General features: G+C 42.0%; 1 protein-coding gene across 1 annotated transcript in view; it reads right to left on the minus strand.

Moving 5' to 3' along the window:
- Ddc (dopa decarboxylase) overlaps nt 1-19,496 on the minus strand; it is a 112,500-nt gene that overhangs the window by 75,655 nt on the left and 17,349 nt on the right. Inside the window, exon 2 of the mRNA XM_026403664.2 lies at nt 3,189-3,416. Within this exon, the coding sequence (XP_026259449.2) occupies nt 3,189-3,389 (201 nt within the window). The 5' untranslated portion in view covers nt 3,390-3,416. The remainder of the gene's footprint in view (nt 1-3,188; nt 3,417-19,496) is intronic.

Genomic DNA, 19,496 nt, shown 5'->3' on the forward strand with positions numbered 1-19,496 from the left:
TCAAATCTAAATCTCTCTCTCTCTTTTTTTTTTAAATTCCTGATTTTTCAGGTTTCTTCGGTCAGATCCCAAACACACATCTTGTCTCACAGCTGCCTCCTAACTCTCTCCTGTACAAACCAGTCCCTCCTGCGAAGCATCCCTCTGGTATACTCCCTGCCCCCTCCGTCCCTCAGACGGGCCGGGCCACTGTCCCCCAGCCTCCTGGCCCTGACTGTGAGCTGCCTGCCTTCCTCCATCCCAGTCCAAGGAAACACCTGCTCTGTGCCACACCTGAATTAGGCACAGAGGGAAAGCTCAAGGTGGACAAGAGGAGGAGGTCCATAAATGGACAGTCACAGTTCTGTGACCTAGTTAGTACCCTTAGGGGCCCAGGGGTGCTGGGAGCCAGAGTAGCAGGGAAGCCACCTCAAGCCAACATTGATGGCCATGGATTGAATGTTTGTCCCCCCTCCCCCCACACACCAAATTCACAGGTTGAAACTCCAACCCATCAAATGATGGCAGTGGAGTCCTCCTGACAGGATTAGGGCTTTTCTGAGAAGAGACCAGAGAGCTAGCTCTCTCCCTCCATGTGAGAATATCTGAAGTCTGCTGTTATCCAGGAAGAGGGTCTCCCAGAACCTAACACCTTGATCTCAGGCTTCCAGCCTCTAGAGCTGTGACAAATCAATGTCGTTGAAGCCACCTAAGTAGGCACAGCCTTTGTTCTGACCCCCTGCTAGAGTTTGGTTCTTAAGTTTTCCCCAAAGGCTCCTGTGTTAGCAGCTCACTCCCCAGGGAGGTGGTGGAGCCCTTAGGAGGAAGGGCCTAGAGGGAAGTCTTTAGGTCACTGAAGTTATGCCCATGAAGGGGAGTGTGGGACCTTGGTCCCTTCCTGTTTTTCTCTTTCAGCCATGAGATGAGTGGTTTTTTGCTCCACCATGTGCTCCCCCACATGATGTGCTACTTCACCACAGACCTAAAGCAATAGGACCGACTGACCGTGAATTGAAACATATGAGGCTGTGATATAAAACAAACCTTTTCTCTTTATAAAATGATTATCTCAGGTGTTTGTTATAGTGACAGAAACCTGACTGAGACATCATTTCATACAGTCTGGACAAAGATGCAAATATTAATTTTCTCCATGAAACTAGTTATTAAGTATATAATGTCCAAGATGTGGCATGAGCAATCTTGATTGGGAAGGTAGTTGACTAAGAAAGCTCACCAAGAGCTGAGAGTGTTCCGTAGGTCCCACTGAAACTATGGACACTTCCGAATCAGTTAGGACTAGGGATCCATGAAGGGAGAGAGGGAGAGGAAGATGCTTAGTGCATTTGGGCTGAGGTTCTAATGTGGAAGGTGACAGTGACTCTTAGAGCCATGAGGAGCTGCACAGGTGAAATGCTGCATTCATTGCAGCAGACTGGGGGTCCACAAAAGATTTAGGGGCCAGGACATGCTTTCTTTTAAGATAAAAAAAAATGTGAACTTGCTAGTCAAAGGGGGAAAAAATGTACCTATAATACTAATATATTCAGCTTAATTTTGCATATTTCTATGAAGAAAGGAGCCTAAAAAGGTACGAGTGCCCAGGGCCCATGACAGTAAGACTGTGGCCTGGGGTCTTAGCCTCCCTTCAGGGAACCAGAAGCCCCACACTGCTTCCAGCTCTGTTTCCCCCTTACCTGCTTCTGGAAACCTGGGGAACGCAAGAGTCGTTCCTGACTGGGGCATGTCCTTTTTTGCTTCACTCTCTGCTAAGAATCACAACCACATTGGGCTGATGGTCCCAATCTCACTCTCTACTTAGAGCAGAGCACTCACCTACTTTCCCTGCAACCACAGCCCTGCAACAGGGAGGCCTGGACTACCCCCAGGGACCCAGCCCCGCAGCCATGTGTTTCCCAGCTTTGCTCTGAGCAGTAAATACTCCTGTCTGGTCCAGCAGGAGGACTTTCATGTCCCCCTCCCATACTCCTCCGTATGGGTTTTATGTATTATGAAAGGAGGGTGCCATAAGAAGTGCCCTGGAACCGAGGAACTGTCTCTGAAGTTGAGGACCTAAGTCTCAGCCCCCAGGCCCTGGACCTGGGTCTACCTCAGGGCCTCTGCATTCTGTCTGAAAATGAGGGACTGAATCTCAGTGATCCTAGATTCCTCCTGCTCCATGTCTAATACATTTGCTTTTTATTGATCTTACAACCATAGAAGCGCAGAGGGTGGGGATCCACCTGCCAACGCCTCCAGTGCCAGACTAGGACTTTGCATATTGTTTGTGGAAATTAAAGTAGCCACACAGGATGACAGGTTTGACAGTCCTCATCCATGTGCCAGGGGGAGGCTGGCCTGTTCAGAGAGCCACAGTAATTCAAGGGCTTTGAGATGAATTCCTTGATGGGGAAAATCATACCGTAGGAACACAGATCTGAAATGAGGTCTCAGGCCAACCCTCTGCTCCCCTCACTGGGTATCAGGGATGGCAACAGGTCCTGCTTCTTTGGGGCTGGGCTGATTTGCACTCTCTGGGGTGAAGCAGTGTCATGTTGCCCACTCAAACAAAATGAACAAAATTTTTTCTCTATCCATATGATCTATCATTTGGTGAGCACAACAATGATAGGAGTATGCTTTGTTTGGGGCAATTAATTAGTCGCAATCAGTAATCAGGGACTTATTTCCTCTTACCAGCATATGATAACACACTGCAGGTACCAAGTGTCTTGCGGCAGGGACTGAGCCTCAAAAGATAGCCCACTTGTTTTACTTGGAGTCTGCATGATCTGGATTGGCACCCAAGCTCCATCATTTACTAGATGTGTGAACTTAAGTGGAGCACCTAATCTCTGGAGATTCAGTTGCCTCTGATATAAGATAAAAATGATAGAAATTTCTCTCTAACCTGTTCTGAGAATTCTTGGAAATAATAGATGTGAATTGGGGCTGGGGATGTGGCTCAGGCGGTAGCGCGCTCGCCTGGCATGTGTGCGGCCCGGGTTCGATCCTCAGCACCGCATACCAACAAAGATGTTGTGTCCACCGAGAACTAAAAAAATAAATATTAAAAAAAAAAATTCTCTCTCTCTCTCCTCTCTCACTCTCTCTTTAAAAAAAAAAAAATAGATGTGAATTGCATGGTGTCCAGTAGGTGCTACATTAGCACTAGCTTGCCTCTTCTCTGACTTTGGATATACACTTACCCCTGGCATGATTATCTTTTCAAGGTCATTGATAACGTCCTCAAATGCTTCTGGCTCCTGGGGAGCCTCAGTAGGGATCAGGGGCCGCAGGTAGCCAGGCTCCACATTAGGGTAGACGGGGCGCCCCTCGATGCCTTCCAAGTAGTCAGCCACATAATCCACCATCTCTTTCCCTCTCCTCCGGTATTCACTTGCATCCATGGTGACTGAGCTCTGTCAGAGGTGGAACTGCAAAGAGAGAGAAGAAATCAGCTGAAAAAAAAAAACATAACAGCCTCTGGACTGGAGGAGGGCAATTCCAAGTCAGCTGTTAGAAGTTCATGGGCAGTGACCCGATACCCTGGAGGCCACCCAAGTACAGAGTCAGTCCTCATTTCCTTTTGTGGGTGGATGAGGCGGACAGGACATAGGCTTTGGGTCCTGTAGCTCATTCTATTCTTTGCCAGCTACTCAACAGAAGACAGCACAACATCTCTTTATTTAATTTTCTACACTGATAAAATGCACTAGAAGCATGCATTTATACTCATGGTCCATTCCAACTTCAATGACAAACACTGGTCCAAGTTCTGCCTGGTCATTTGACAGAAACAAGTTCCACCCCTGAGCCTTACTTCCCAGCTGAGGGATGACTGTAACAGCTCCGACCTCTGAGGAAGGCTGAGATTGAACATTCTACCTAGACTCAGTCCACAACCATCTTCTTTCCTCTGGATTCCATCTTCAGGTGGACCTGTGCTGCTACCTGTTATGGTTCAGATGTGAGATGTCCCCCAAAAGGTCACATGTGAGACAACGCAAGAAGGTTCAGAGGAGAAATGATTGGATTGTGAGAGTCTTAACACAATCATGGGAATTAATCCTTGATGGGATTAACTGAGTGGGACTGGAGGCAGGTGGAGTGTGGCTGGAGGAAGTGGTTCAAGGCAGGGGTATATATTTTGTATCTGGAGAGTGGAGTCTGTCTCTTTCTGCTTCCCTCAGCCACACTCCCACAATGATGTTCAGCCTCATCTCAAGCCCAGAGAAATGGAGCCAGACTTCTATGGGCTAAGACTTCCCAAACCAAGAGCCCTTAAATAAACTTTTCCTCCTCCACAATTGTTCTGGTTGGGTCCTTAAATCACAGCAGCCAAAAAGCTGACTAAAACAACATACAACCTGATTTTCAGAAATAATGCACTTTTATTACATAAGTAATATACAGGCAATTCTAATGATTAATTATGTCCTAAAAAAAATTGCCATGAATTCTGAACTAGTGAACACTATTACCAGACCTCATAGGGAAAATACAGGGTTAGGTTCCTGGAGAGTAATCAAGAGTATATATATTTTTTCAATACATGACCATTTTGTGTGTTGTTTTAAAAGACACCTTATGTAATATGTATTGAATGGTTAATATGTGTTTAATGTTAATCATTAAATCTACAGCCACTCACACTATAATTCATGCCCAAAGGAAGCTTACATAACACATATTTCTACATGAGGCACATCACAGTCTGCTTGTGCTTAGGAACCCTAGACAGCACTTCTGCACTACATTTTTGGAGATCATTTTAAATGGAAAAACACCAAGAAAAAGCACAGAATTGTAAAGAATGTCACACTAAATATATGGAAAACAGGACACTTGCTATTAGTATGAGAGCTGAAACCAGAGGGCAGATTGTCGCCTTGTTCAACCTCAGCTGTGAACATGCACATCTGGTGACTCAAATTTTTTCCCTTGCTGCATATGTGGTCACAAAGCATTGATTACATTTAATGTAATCAATACATTTGATGTACAATACATTTCAATACATTTTAGCTAGTAGGAGAATTTGCATGTATGGAATCTTCAGATAGTAAGAACAGATTGCATTGTCAAAACAGGTATCTAGAAAGGCACCGACAAAAATTCTGGCACATCTTCTTTCAGATTATTTCCTATATTTGTGTTAGACAATTATATGGTAAGCAAGGGATGCAGTTCTGATTCCTTCCATAGTCCAAAACCTCATAATTCAAGATGAATGTCCCTGTGAAGAGTTCAGGGGTGAATCAACACCTACTGTAATTAGCAATAGGGATGACCTTGACATTAAATTCTCAGCATTTTTCCATGTTCCCCATTGTCCATTCTGGGATTTTTGACATTTTTTTGTGTGTGATGTTAAGGTGTTGAAAATCTATTTACCAAGAACTTGTTAAAAGTAGTAAGACAGATTTTATTGAAGATTATTGCAATAGGGGAGAGACTATTGAACTCAACTTCAATACAACAGCCAAAGGGCAGATGAGAGAGTCAGTGGATAGAAAATTAGTAGGAGTAATGTGGTTAGTCTCAAGGGTGGAGAGGAAGCAGAGCTTGATTAGATGCCGGGGTGAAAGTAGATGAACTTGATTGGATATACAGGATGGGGCCTTGTTACCAAACTGGCTTATCAGTATTTCCTGCTAAAACTAGTGTCAGCAATCTAGAGAAAACCAAACAAGAAGAGGAATCAGGGAGACTGGCTGAAGGACTGAGCCTTTGTCCAAGGTGAACCTGCTGGAAGATGGTTTTTCTTCTCTCAGCAATCTTTATAAGCATCCTTCTTCAGAATGATCTCTGATAAATGAACAATGTATAGCATTTTGTAGGTTACTTCAAGGTCTGCCATTAGATCCAATCCCATTTTAAAGTTATTATTTGGGTGCACATTTTTCAGTGAGTGAGAAGCAGTGATTGGGACTTAAGATAAGACTCTAAATTATAGCAACAGCTAATACCAAACTAACAGCATGAGAAAAACCACATTGACAGTTTGAATTTACATTGCATCTTTGCACTTCATAAACTAAGGGCTGTGTACGGTTCCACTCCTCAGCTAAAATATCATAGCCATGGGGTAAAACTTCTGGTTCACAACTCTTAGTGTCTGATAGCTTTCAAAATTAATTTTTTTTATTTGAAGTGACTCAGCTTATTTCAAAGTTTGGACACAGAGTGAAACTGTTTTCACCTTAAGTGAAAGGGACTTGAAAGTGAGATTCTTAGAATTCAACCAAAATGTCTCACACCAAAACTCTTTTTGCAAGTTCAGGTTCTCATTATATAATTACTGAGTCCCTTTTCCACGGTAATGCACTTTTTTCTGTCATGGGATTTCTAATGATGTTCACAATGTGTGCCTCTTTTGCTGAACATTTGGATGATTTTCAGTCTCCACTTATTATATTAGTGGGAAAAGTACATGGATCTTAGGGGCCAACTCTTCAGGATCGAGAGCTGAAGGACTCAGAGTCATATCCTGACTCTTATATTTATTAGATGTGAGAAGATGTGGTGATATGTGTGTAATTCCAGCTACTGGGGAGGCTGTTGAAGGGGGATCACAAGTTGGAGGCCAGCATGAGTAACTTAGGGAGAAACTGTCTCAAAAAATAAAAAGGACTGGAGATGTAGTTCAGTTGCAAAAACACCTCTGGATTCAATCCCCCAAAGAAAAAGACACGGGACAAGTGAGTGAGTGGGGTCCTAGGGGCTGACTTGCCAGGATCTAGAGCTGACAGACTCAAGAATGAGACCCTGACTCATATTTATCCTGCATAAATTGCTAACATGTTAAATCTTATTTTCCTAAACCGAAAACATAAATCACGATAACAGTAGTAGTATCTTGAGGAATTTTTGTGATCATTAAGGAAGTGCTTGGAAAAAGTTTAGAACAGTGGTATAAAATAACCTCTCAATAAATATCAGTTATAGTAGTCCCCACTTTTCTGCAATTTCAATTTCTAAAGTTTCAGTTACTCCCAGTCAACCCTGGTCCAAAAATATTGAATGGAAAATTATAGAAATAAGTAGTTAATTGGTTTCAAACTGTGTACCATTTTGAGTAGCATGATGAAAGCTTTGTTCCATCTCCTTCAGGACAGGAAACATCCTCCCTTTGTCCAGCATGCTCACACTGTATAGGATACCTGCCCGTTAATTACTTGGTGGCTGCCTTAGTTTTCAGATCAATTGTCATGATATTCTAGTGCTTGATTTTTAAGTAACCCCTATTTTATCTAATACAGTAATTGTTCTATTTTACTCATTAATTATTGTTAATATCTTACTATATCTATTATAAGGTTTAACTAACCTTATCATAGACAGGTATTCGTGTATAGGGAAAACACATTGTATATATGTATTTCAGTACTATTCTTGGTTTCAAGCATCCACTGAGTGTCTTGGAATATATCACCTTGAGAATAAGGAGGGATTACTGCATTTGTATTTCTTTATAAAATCAAAAACATCACTACCAATTGGAGAGATGAAAATCAAAACTATTCTATTAAGATTTCATCTAACGGGCTGGGCTTGTGGCTCAAGTGGTAGCACGCTCGCCTGGCATTCGAGGGGCGCTGGGTTCGATCCTCCGCACCACATAAAAATAAAATAAAAAAGTCTGAGCTCCCCTGATTACAACTCATGGATTGTGAATGTGCTTCCAAGATTTCATCTAACTCCAGTCAGAATGGCAATTATCAAGAATACAAGCAACAATAAATGTTGCCAAGGATGTGCGGGAAAAGGTACACTCTTAAATTGTTGGTGGGATTGAAAATTGGTGTAACCAAATGGAAAGCAGTATGCAGATTCCTCAGAAAACTTGGAATGGAACTACCATTTGGCCCAGTTATCGCACTCCTCATTTTTATCCAAAGTACTTAAAATCAGCATACTACAGTGATGTTGCCACCAATGTTGATAGCAGCTCAATTCACAATAGCCAAACTATGGGACCAAGCTAGATGGCCTTTAACAGATGAATGGATAAAGAAAATGTAGTATATATACACAATGCAATATTACTAAACCTTAAAAAAGAATGAAATTTTGATATTTGAAGGTACATAGGTGGAGCTGGCAATCCCCAAACCAAAGGCCTATCTTTTTCTCTGATATGCAGATTCCAATTCATAATGGTGGTGTGGTGCTAGGGAAAAATAGAGGTACTTTGGATTAGACAGTGGGGAGTGAAAGGAGGGGAGGGGCTATGGAGGTAGGAAGGAGAGTGGAATAAATCAGACATTATTACCCTATGTGCATATATGACTACATAACCATTGTCATTCCACATCATGTACAACCAGAAGAAAAGTTATACTCCATTTATGTACAATGTGCCAAAATGCATTCTGATATTATATACAACTAATTTAAATGAAATTTTAAAAAATACCTCCTCTTATTTCCATCTTTGCACACTTGTTTTGCATTAAAAATTCCTAAAAAGGATAACATTTATCTTATAATTCCTTTAGAATAGATTTTTTTTCTAAATATAAATATTTTTAGTGTTTTAAAATTACATTGCAAAATTTCTCCCTGGAACATTGTTTCACCAAATTTTACTCTTAATAGGGAGACTGTAAGAATGCTCATTTTGTTATATAATCACTGGACTTGAGTATTAATTTTAATCTATTCCAATGACATTGATCAGTTTTCTCATGTTTCTTTGCTATTTTTATGTATACTTTTATGACTTACTTGTTCAGCGTGTACTCTTCTACTAGGGTACTAGCTATTTCTTATTTAATTGCAAGAGTCCTAATACATTAACACTGCCACCCACTATTACATCTCTAGCATATTTTACATTTTCTTCATTTTTTGACTTAATTTTGGTTATGATTTTTCTCCCAACCTAAAAGAATTTTAATTTCAATGTAGCAAAATCTTATAATCTTTTCTTTATGGTTTGGACCATGTATATGACTATGAGAAATGCCTTTTAAAATGTGTATTCTAATAGTCTCTATTTACCCTACTGAGAGGAAGCACATACAATTCAATAAACTGAAGACTCAGAAGGAGATGTGTGAAATTAAGAAAGATGCTTGGCTTCTCAGAGATCAATTGCCTCTTTCTAACAGTAATAGACTATAACATAGCCCCAAAATGAAAGGCTTTAGGAAATAAACAAACAAACACATACGAATTTTCCACCAAAAGAAATAATACCAGTCAAATTGTAGGATAGGACCTGGTTATTCTTTTTTAAATCATCCTCTGTCCTTTATTCACAGATTATTTTCCACCAAGACCTTTTCAGGAGGCTGTTAGTGCAAAGCCACAGAGAATCTTATGCTCATTCTGAAGCTGTTTGATATTTCATGCCCCCAAGCTTGGCAAATATTAGCTGGAAGATGTAGACTATGATAACAGCGATGGCTTATGCCTCTCCAGGCCCTTGAAAGAGCTTCTGTTGACATAATCTGATGTGTGTCTGCAGCAGCTGCACTCCACACTATTTTACATGCAGCCCCTGTTGTGTGCTGTGCATGCATAGTGAGTCAGTTACTTCCCTAGATTTCTGGCTCAGTACTTTATTTCAGCGATAGAGTCCAACTCTAACCCCATGTGCTTCAGGAAGATATGAACTCCCTCAGATCTCCTGATCAATCTTCAATCATGAGATTTTTATATATACATATATATATATTTTTTCCCAAAGATATTGTTTGCTAACCATAGGATTCTCCAAGCAGGGTCCTCAGCTCATGTATTTTTATATTCTCAGGGTCAATCACAGGCTACGGGCCATAGGAAGCACTGTGGAGGTTTGCTGAATAATGAATGAATGAATGAAAGTCGGTCCTCTACTTTATTTCTGGTTATATGCTATATTTGACCCTACTTTCTAAATTTAAGACACCCCACACCAGCAGCCTATCACATCTCTGCCACAAGAGTCCCAGAGACATTAATGACTTGGGAACAGCAGTCCTCTTCCACTATGGAATTCTGACCCATTTCTACCACTCAACACCTCTGACTCAACTCTCGGGCACTGGAATTTCACTCCTTAGACTCCTCGGCCACAGCCACTTGCCCAGAACATGACCCAGCCCTCTGGATGATGTTTGTACAGACCATGGATGTGAAGTGGGAATTCTGCCTCCATGAGACGTACTGTTGCCAGGGATTACAAACCTGAATCTCACAGGACCAACCAAGCCCCACTGCTGTGTCTATGAGCCAGTCACTTTCTTGCATGCTGAGGGATAGGACAGCCACAAAGTGCTTTGTATCTGTCCATGGTCCTGCCTATTATTTCACGCAGGACAGTTTACTGCAAACCTTGTGACTCTGGAGACTGCATTTAACCCCTCTAGACTTTCATTTCCTATCTTGATGAAAAGAATATTGTTAACATTTTTATACTATTTTTCCAGGAAACAATATGAACCATAATTTATATTTCAAAAACACTGATCCCTTTGGAACTGGGAGAGTCTCTCTTTTTCTCTCCTCCCGCCCTTGGCTTGAGCATATATGTATAAATCTAATTTGGGGCCTGTACCACTATTGCCATTGCTGCTGCCTCTGATTTCACTGCTGCCAGCCTGAGATCTCCTGGAGGTCTTCTTTCTGGGTGCTGCTGCCACAGAAGAAACTGTTGCCCCAGCTGCAACTGAAGCTGACACTGCTGTTGACCCCTGGAGATTGCCTGGTCAAGCTGCTCCCATAGCTGCAGTTTCAGATGCCCCTGCAGCTGCTGCTACTGCTGACCCTCTGCCTTCTGCCAACAACCATCGCTACTACCTCTTCTGCCATGGCCTAGAGGACTGCTCTGGGGGAGACTCCAGGTTTGGTTGTATATGGATGCACCCATTTTGGGACACCAGCCAGGGCCTGGAGCCCGGGTGCCAACAGGTTTACCACCACAAGGGCCTCTGTCTGGGGACTCCAGCTGGGACCTGCAAGTCCAGTGTGGGGGTGCCAGTGGGTTTGAAGGAGCCTGGAGCCTTCCTGCTTAGAGTGCTGATAGCCCTTCTTGCTGCTGCATCTCAGAGTTGCTCCTTTGTATGAGTATATTCCTGGTGGTCTCTCTGCAACTAGGAGCAGCATTGACATCTTGGGACTGCAGTGTGGCCAAGCCTGAGGTATCTGAAGCCCAGATCGGTGGGATAGAGACTGGGTTTGTGAGGGCTGATCTGGATTTGATGATCCCAGGAGATGTAAGAGACAGGGCTGAGAAACTGTTGAACACTGACAGACATTTTGACTTTCCAGCAAAATTTATTTTGTTTTATTTTATTTTTTGATTCACTAATCTTCCTATCATATTTGGAACAGAATGTTTTTTACACATCAGTGTGTGGAGCACAATGATATATGAATGGTGGTTTGCATTTTTGTTGTATTCTATGTCTTTAGTTTTTTTCTCTTTGTTTGTATTCTTCCTGTCTCATCTATTTTCTTTCCAACTTTTCTCCAACCAATATCCAATCTCTGTCAGCTCCTCTCCCACTCTTCCTGCGAATTTTACTTCTAGCTTTTTTCTTCCTCCCCCGTGAATATTGCATACTACATTACCACTGTTCTCTCATCCACTATTTAAAATTCTAAATCATTTTAACAAATATTCTATTTGTACTATAGATAGTTATTGAACTCATCATTTTGGTTTAATGTGAGAAAGCAGTAGATGCCTTAGTGGGAGCTATTAGGCTTAAGGCTATAAATGTGTATGCTGGGTGTGGTTGATATTGGTCTCACCAGTAAAGGTGAAGTGCTGGAAAATGGACACTAAAAATCTACAGCATAGAATTTATCCTGCCTTAGATCCATACTTTTAGATGTGAAAACACACTAACAACATGAAAAAACAAGGGAATAAAGTGCCCCAAACAAACCAAGATGCTTCAAAAACAGAAGCTACTGATAACTCAGGAGAAGAAATATCCAAGAAGGAGTTCAGATTATACATAGTTAACATTGATATGTAAAAGAAAGGATAGTATGAGGAGTGAAATCAAATAAAAACTACAAGAAGTGAAAGACCACTCTAATAAAGAGTTAGAGATCATGAAAAAAAAAAACAAGCAGAAATCCTCAAAATGAACGAATCAGTAAACCAAACTATAAATTCAATAAAAACATCACCAACAGACTAGACCACTTGGAAGACAGAACCTCAGACAGAACCTCTAATCTTGAGAGTAGAGTTGAGCATTCGGAGAAGATGGTAAGAAATCATGAACAGAACATCCAAGAATTATGGGATAACATGAAAAGACAAAATTTAAGAGTTATTGGAATAGATGAAGGAGCAGAGATACAAATCAAAGGAATGCACAATCTTTTCAATAATATAATAACAGAAAATTTCCCAAACCTAAAGAATGGAGTGGAAAATCAAATACAAGAGGCTTACAGGATCCCCAATGTACAAAATTACAGCAGACCCATGCCAAGACATTTATAATGAGAATGACTAACACAGAGAATAAAGATAAAATCTTAGGCTGTGAAAGAAAAAAAAATCAAATTACGTATAGGGGGAAACCAATTTGGATCTCAGCTGATTTCCCAACCCAGACTCTCAAGCTAGGAGGTTCTGGAATAATATATTTCAATTATATATTGAAAACTGATGCCAACCAAGAATTTTATATCCAGCAAAATTAAGTTTCAGATTTAAAGATGAAATTAAAACTTTCCATGATAAGCAAAAATTAAAGAATTTACAAATAGAAAATCTACACTACAGAGCATTCTCAGCAAAATATTCCATAAGGATGAGGTGAAAAAAAGTGAAAACTAGAAAGGGAGGATCTACACTAAAGGGATATTCAACCAAATGGGAAACTAAGACAAATCAAAAATCAGAAATAAATCAAAATGACAGCGAATACAAATCATATCTCAATAGTAACCTTGAATGTTGATGGCCTAAACTCATCAATAAAAAGACATAGACTGGAAAATTGGATTCAAAGTGAAGAGCCAACAATGTTCTGTCTTCAAGAGACTCACCTCATGGGCAAAGACATCCATAGGCTGAAGGTGAAAGTCTGGGAAAAAGCTTATCACTCATATGAATTGTTTAAACAAGCAGGAATTTCCATTCTCATTTCAGATAAAGTAGACTTCAAACCAAGTTAATCAGAAGAGACAAAGAAAAACATTTTATACTTCTTAAGGGAAGTATATATAAGCAGGACATAACAATTATAAATATTTATGCCCCAAGCAATAGAGCATCTATGTACATCAAACAAACCTTTCTCAATTTCAAGAGTCAAATAGACAACAATACAATAAAACTGGGTGACTTTAACACACCTCTCTCATTACTGGACAGATCTCCCAAACAAAAACTAAGTAAGGAAAGTATGGAACTAAAAAACACAATCAATAATTTATACTTAATATATATATATATATACATTCAGACATACATACAGAATATTTCATCCATTTCTTCTCAGCAGCTCATGGCTCCTTCTCTAAAGTAGACCATATCTTATGCCATATCTTATGCAACTCTTAGTAAATAAATTTAAAATCTCTCATGGCTAGAAACTTCTTCATGGTCTTGGTTGGAAACATTTCTCCCATGAAGAAGTTTCTAGCCATGAGAGATTGTGAATTGGAAGAATGACTCTGATACCTTGCATAAAAAAAAAAATCCTCCAACCCTCTAATTACTTTTGAACTCTTAATGCACTTATTAAACATGTTATTAAGCAGCTTTAGGTGAGCATTTTTGCCAGGAACCGCAAAGGGCATGAATAATCCAATCAGTTCACAAGAGTGAAATGGGGTACTCCATGAAGTGTCAGGCAGACCTGAGGTCAAGGAGCACCTCAAGTTCCGTTACTGTTTGTCCTTCAATCTCCAACCTTTCCAGGGCTTTCTGAAAGCCTCTGCAAAGGTGAGCAGGCATGAAAATACCTTCCATGGAGCGCTGCTGGGACACATGCACAAAGTGGTGTGTTAGGTACCCAGGCACAGCCCATGCTCAGTAAAAACTTTTACTAGCAACAGAGGAAGTGCTGTGTGGGGGAAGAGATGATATAGGGAAATACTCTGTACTTCTGCTCAATTTTCCTGCAAACCAGAAACAGCTCTAAACATCTTAATTTTTTTTTTTTTTCTTAAGTGAAAACCCAAACCTGTGGGAAGCCATCGGTGAAATGCATGAGGACATTTTCTCGGCATCACAGCCAGGGAGGGAATAGGTCTGGCATTTGGAATTTTCTGTGGCTCTCCCACAGACAAAAATCACCCAATGCATGTGACCCCACCCCCACCCAACCACTCCCTCAGCTAGAAAGGTCCCACACAGCACTGGAGATGGGGTGACCTGCTGTAGCCACACAGCCTCTCTGAGATGGGTGTGACCTGCCAAGAAGCCAATCAACCTGTGACTGCAAGACACCCCCAAGCAAGCCTCCACCCTTGAAACCCTTCCTCTGCCTTTCATGGACCCCCTTAAATAAACCACGGGAGCCATTTTCCTATTGCTCCAGCTCCTGTGTGGACTGGACCTATCAGGGGCTTCCATCTTTGAAACTATCCTTTCTAACTCTTTGTCTTTTGTTCTTTACTAATTATTCTAGACTTTAATTCCTCAAGAGGTTTATTTCTCCTAGCAGGCAAGAATTCCCAGGCGAGGTGCTGGCCACCCCATGATATTTTGGAGCCCAGAACATGCACTACTCAAGAGGAATTTCAAGACAAGGAAAAATTTTCCTGCAAATCAGAAATGGCTCTGAATATCTTGATTTTTTTTTAAAGTAAAACCCCAAACCAAACAGATATTAATGGAGGAAGAGAACCCCACTTTCTGACTTTAGATGATTTGGGAGCTCCTTTCTTTTTCCTCTAGGAATCATGATTTCATCTGCAATTCTCTTCCCTGTCTCACAAATTCATCTGTTTACAGTGTAGAAATCACTGTTCTGAAACCGCTGTTTTTTTCTTTCTTTTTCTGGAGACTCAATGCTGTTTAGTCAGATTATTTAATAAGTGTCAGGGTGGGAGCGGAGTACAGCTCAGGGGTACAGATCTTGTCTAGCATGTGCCAGGCCCTTGGTTCCATCCACAGCACCAAATAGCACCCCAAAACAAAGTCGGGGAACTGGGGCAAGAGCTTAGCTCTCAGGTCTTGTCCCATATCTAAATGTAGTCTCACTCAGGTCCTCTGCATAGTGATCTTTAACAACTGCAGAGAAACAAGAGGGTTGATATCACAACAACAGAAAGATAAAATGTCCCTGGAGGTGGCTCTGGCTCTGGATATGGGCGGAGAGTGGACTCTGGGGATCCAGAGTTCTCAGTTTGGGTCTTATCTTATCACTGCTTATCAATTAGTTACTACTGTTGACCTGTGAAACTTATTAACCTCTCTGAACTTTGGTGCCTCACTGCCCCCTCCACCCCCCCACCGCCCCCCTTCACCCCCCTCCACTCCCCGCTCCCCCCTCCCCCCCCCCGCTCCCCCCCTCCCCCCCGCTCCCCCCTCCCCCCCCGCTCCCCCCTCCCCCCCCCTCTTCCCCCCCCCCCCTCCAGACTAGAGGGCACTGCTCCTGGAGCCAGGGCTCAGGCTGTTGGTGTAGAACTGCCACCTTAAAAGGCAATAGCAAAATGGTCCCAGAAATCAGGGGTGCTGGAACCCGAGAGACAATCTTTGAGGGTCAGGAGGGCAGAGACAGGACTATATCTGTAGGCAGAGACCTGAGAGGAGAAGATAGCTTTAATTTGTCGATGCGGTGTTCTGCAGGCACAATCACTTTCCTCATTTTACAGGGGAGGAATCTGAAATCCAGAGACGTGATGCTGGTTGGTAGCAAAGATAAGGCAGAACTCAAGGTTTCCTTTGTCCTTATGCCGAATTTCCTCTATCAGAATTCAAAAAATTAAGCCAGTGTACATCATACCAAATACACACATGCACTCACGCACACTTATCACTTTCTTGTACTCATACAATTGCTTTTATATAAATCGCAGAGTTCTTTAAGTAAGCACTCTCACTGATCTAGAAATTAGTTACCATTTATATGAACAAGATGTGCCAACCACTAATTGCAGGACGTCCCAAAGCAAGACTCCACCTTAAAACCTTACCCCGGCCTTTGATGGACCCCCTTAAATAAACCACAGGAGCCATTTTCTAATTGTCCAGCTCCAGCTCCTGTGTGAACTGGAACTCCTCTTGAGGGGGACTGTGAAATTAGCGTCCTTGAGGGACAGATTCGGTGGGTGTCACCTGCATCACGGTGCTGTGGTGCACGACCCTCTTAACACAGGCGGTGCTGTTCATCACAGTAAGTGCCTGCAGACACACCGGAGGGTGTGGACAACCACTATGTTAAGGTCTTTGCTTATAATCTTCACAATTGAACGACTCTTCCAGATTCTTATCCTCTTTAACAGATGGTAAGTTTGAGGCACAGAATGGCTAAGCAACTAGACCAAGACCCCACAGCTGGCAAAGTCAGGTCACAGCTGAACTGGGGCAGTTTCTGTAGGCACTTGCTCAAGTGAAGGCTCTGGACTCAAACTCAGAGAGCATGCCTAACAGATTTGGCAAACACCTGTGTGTTGATAAACCCTGCAGAAAGACAACTTCAGGATGAGAGGTTTAAAAACCCAGCTTCTCCCAGAGCCTAATTGCTAATGAGTTCCTAGAGGACACAGCAGAGGGGCTCTATGGCTAAGGGATTGGCAAAAGGATCATGTTCACTGCAAACGGAAAAGCAAAGCATAAAGGGGTGGGTTTGGACAGCTCTTTGCTGGAGGTGTGACCATAACCAAGCCCATTGAGCTCTCTGGTCTGCTCCTTTAGTCCATTCAGGCTGCTATTCAAAGTACCACAGACCGGGTGGCTTATAAACCACAAATATTCATTTTGCAACGTCCCTGGGGTGGGGGGCATTGGGGTCTAAGATCGTGCACAGGTTCTTGTGAAGTCTCCTCCTAGACGGTGAACTGCTGACTCCTCCCCATGCCTTCCTATGAAATGAGGGATAAGGACTCACTTTAGTGTCTCCTCTACAGGTGGACCTGCACTTTACAATATTGTACTTTTCAATATCACCGTTCTCTATGACAGCATTCTTTCTCTCCACAGCCACAGGGAATAGAAAGAGCAGTAGATTTGCGTTAAGAGGAAACCCTCCTTGAGTCCAGCTCTGTTGTAGGAGTCTGTGCTGCTGTTGGCCAATGTCTTGCCCTCTCTGAGTCTCAGTTTCCTCATTTGTAAAGCAAAACAGGACAGTGAAATGATGTAGGCAGAAAGCACTTTGGATTTCAAATACGTGTCTAGTGTGTGTTATTATTGATGTTATGAAAGCAAGGTGGGAGCCTGTACCCCTGAACTGGTCAGATGATTTCACTGTGATAGGAACAGCCATGGAAACAGGAGACCAAAGGGAGAAAATCACCACAAAGATCAAAATCCATGGGAATGCCTTTCTCTTCTGGGGATTTGACCACTATTCCTCATTCATTCCCCGTTTAACCAATAATGCCCCATTTGGATATTTTCTTGGTTGACAATTCTCCATGGCATGGAGCCACACAGAAGGTGATGATTTTTTCCCGTTCACTCTTGTGGGAAAATGCCGTTATTTCTAATCACATCTCTGGAAACATCCGGCAGCCTGCGTGGAAGAGACGGCTGAAAAAAATCTATAACTTAAGCAAAACAAAGAATGTCTGGGATATGGATATTATTTCAATTGAGTCCTGACCAAAGACAATTCAAATAGTTGCAGTGAGGATATCTGTGGGGTTGGGGAGCCTTCTTGCACTTGACATTGTCCCTGTGTGCCTGATTACAATATACATAATCACACGGACACAGTATGCCAATTTGCCCTGCTTACGACTGCTGGGCAGGGATTTCTCAGTGTCACCAGGATCCCGTCTGCACCCTTCAGTGTGTCTGCAGGCACTCACTGTGATGAACAGCATTGCCGGTGTAAAGAGGGTTGTGCACCACAGCACCGTGATGCAGGTGACACCCACTGAATCTGTCCCTCAAGGATATTAATTCCCCAGTGCCCTCAAGAGGAGGGAGTCGTGCAGTTCTTCCTGTGAGTTGCCACATTTCTTTCAGGAAAAAAAAAAAAACAGAAGAGCACAGAAATGTCACCACCGTGGAGGGATTCTAAGCATGAACGCCAGTCTCTGTTTTTCTCAGCCATTCAGATTTTAAATTTAAAACTGTAAAACATTTAAATTCGAAATCGTTTGAATCTTATCACTTTCATTCATGTTTGCTATTTTTAAAAGTTTAGATAAGAACTACTATGTCATTTTAATTTTAACATTTCTCCCTCATTCCCATTTTATTTCAGTGTGATGCCAGGAAAGATTTTCCTGAGATAGAAAGCATCCTCCCACCTTCTTAAACATGTTTGTTTTATTCCTGATTCACCCCCTCAATTCCTTCCCCCCTTTCTCTTATGCTTTTGAAGTCACATTAATAGTCTACAAGAGATCATAGCCATCTGCTTTTCTTATAGGCTTGACATGATTTGAATTATGTTCTAGCTAGTTGCTTCTTTTCATAACATTAATAACATCCTGTGACCATGTCATATATTGGTTTATCATCTATTATAAATATTGGACACCTGGCATTGTGAATCCGTTTGGTATGCCTAGGCACTCTCGTTGGGGAGTCTCATTTGTTTTCATGAGCCAGATCAGTAGTAAATATTGACTTCCGGGTTCATTGTGACCCTTCATTATTCCTTGTATTGCACAGTTGCCGGCTTATTACCCAATGTTGCTAAGAAGCCTAGATTTGAGGCTCTTCCAAGTCAAATCCCAAGAACACATTTACATTTGCTTGCCAGCTTCTATTGTCAAAAAAAAAAAAAAATCAGTTTTGCCTAACCTCCCACTAAGCACTTGGTATGTATTTTCTCATTTAACACTCAACAAAACAGCAAGCTGAGTATTATTATTATTATTATTATTATTATTATTATTACTGTTAGGCCATCAAGTGCACAAAAAAGTGCATTATTCTCACAAGCCAGTGTTATGATAGCTTGAGAATCTATCATATGGATCCCAGACCCCAACAGGGCCTTCCACACAGGCTAGGAAGGCAGTATCTGCAACCAAAATGCAGTTCTAGGGATTCTGCCCATTCACCCCACACAGGAGAACAGGAGAACGTGGCTTCTAGTAAGAAGGATGAGCCTCCCCATCTGCCTCCTCACATGGGCTGACCCCAGTGGAAACAGAGGCTGAACAAACTCTGGTCTCCTTAGTGGCCCAAGAGAGGTGCTTGTCCTCATCTTCTCCAAAATAAAGTGTGTTGAATGGGTACCTGAGTACAGAGCACCATGCAAGCACTCTGCCTGTTTTCTCTATTTGAACATCAGCTCTGCAAAGCAGCAACATTGCCCCCCACCCCACCCTTAGAAAAGAGGAAATCAATTCGGGCAAGCACATGGCTTATCTCAGCCCATGCAGCTCCAGAGTGTTTTTTTTTTTTTACATATGGCTTTGTCCAA

The sequence above is a fragment of the Urocitellus parryii genome, chromosome 3 (genome assembly GCF_045843805.1).
Source record: "Urocitellus parryii isolate mUroPar1 chromosome 3, mUroPar1.hap1, whole genome shotgun sequence".
NCBI lineage: Eukaryota > Metazoa > Chordata > Mammalia > Rodentia > Sciuridae > Urocitellus > Urocitellus parryii.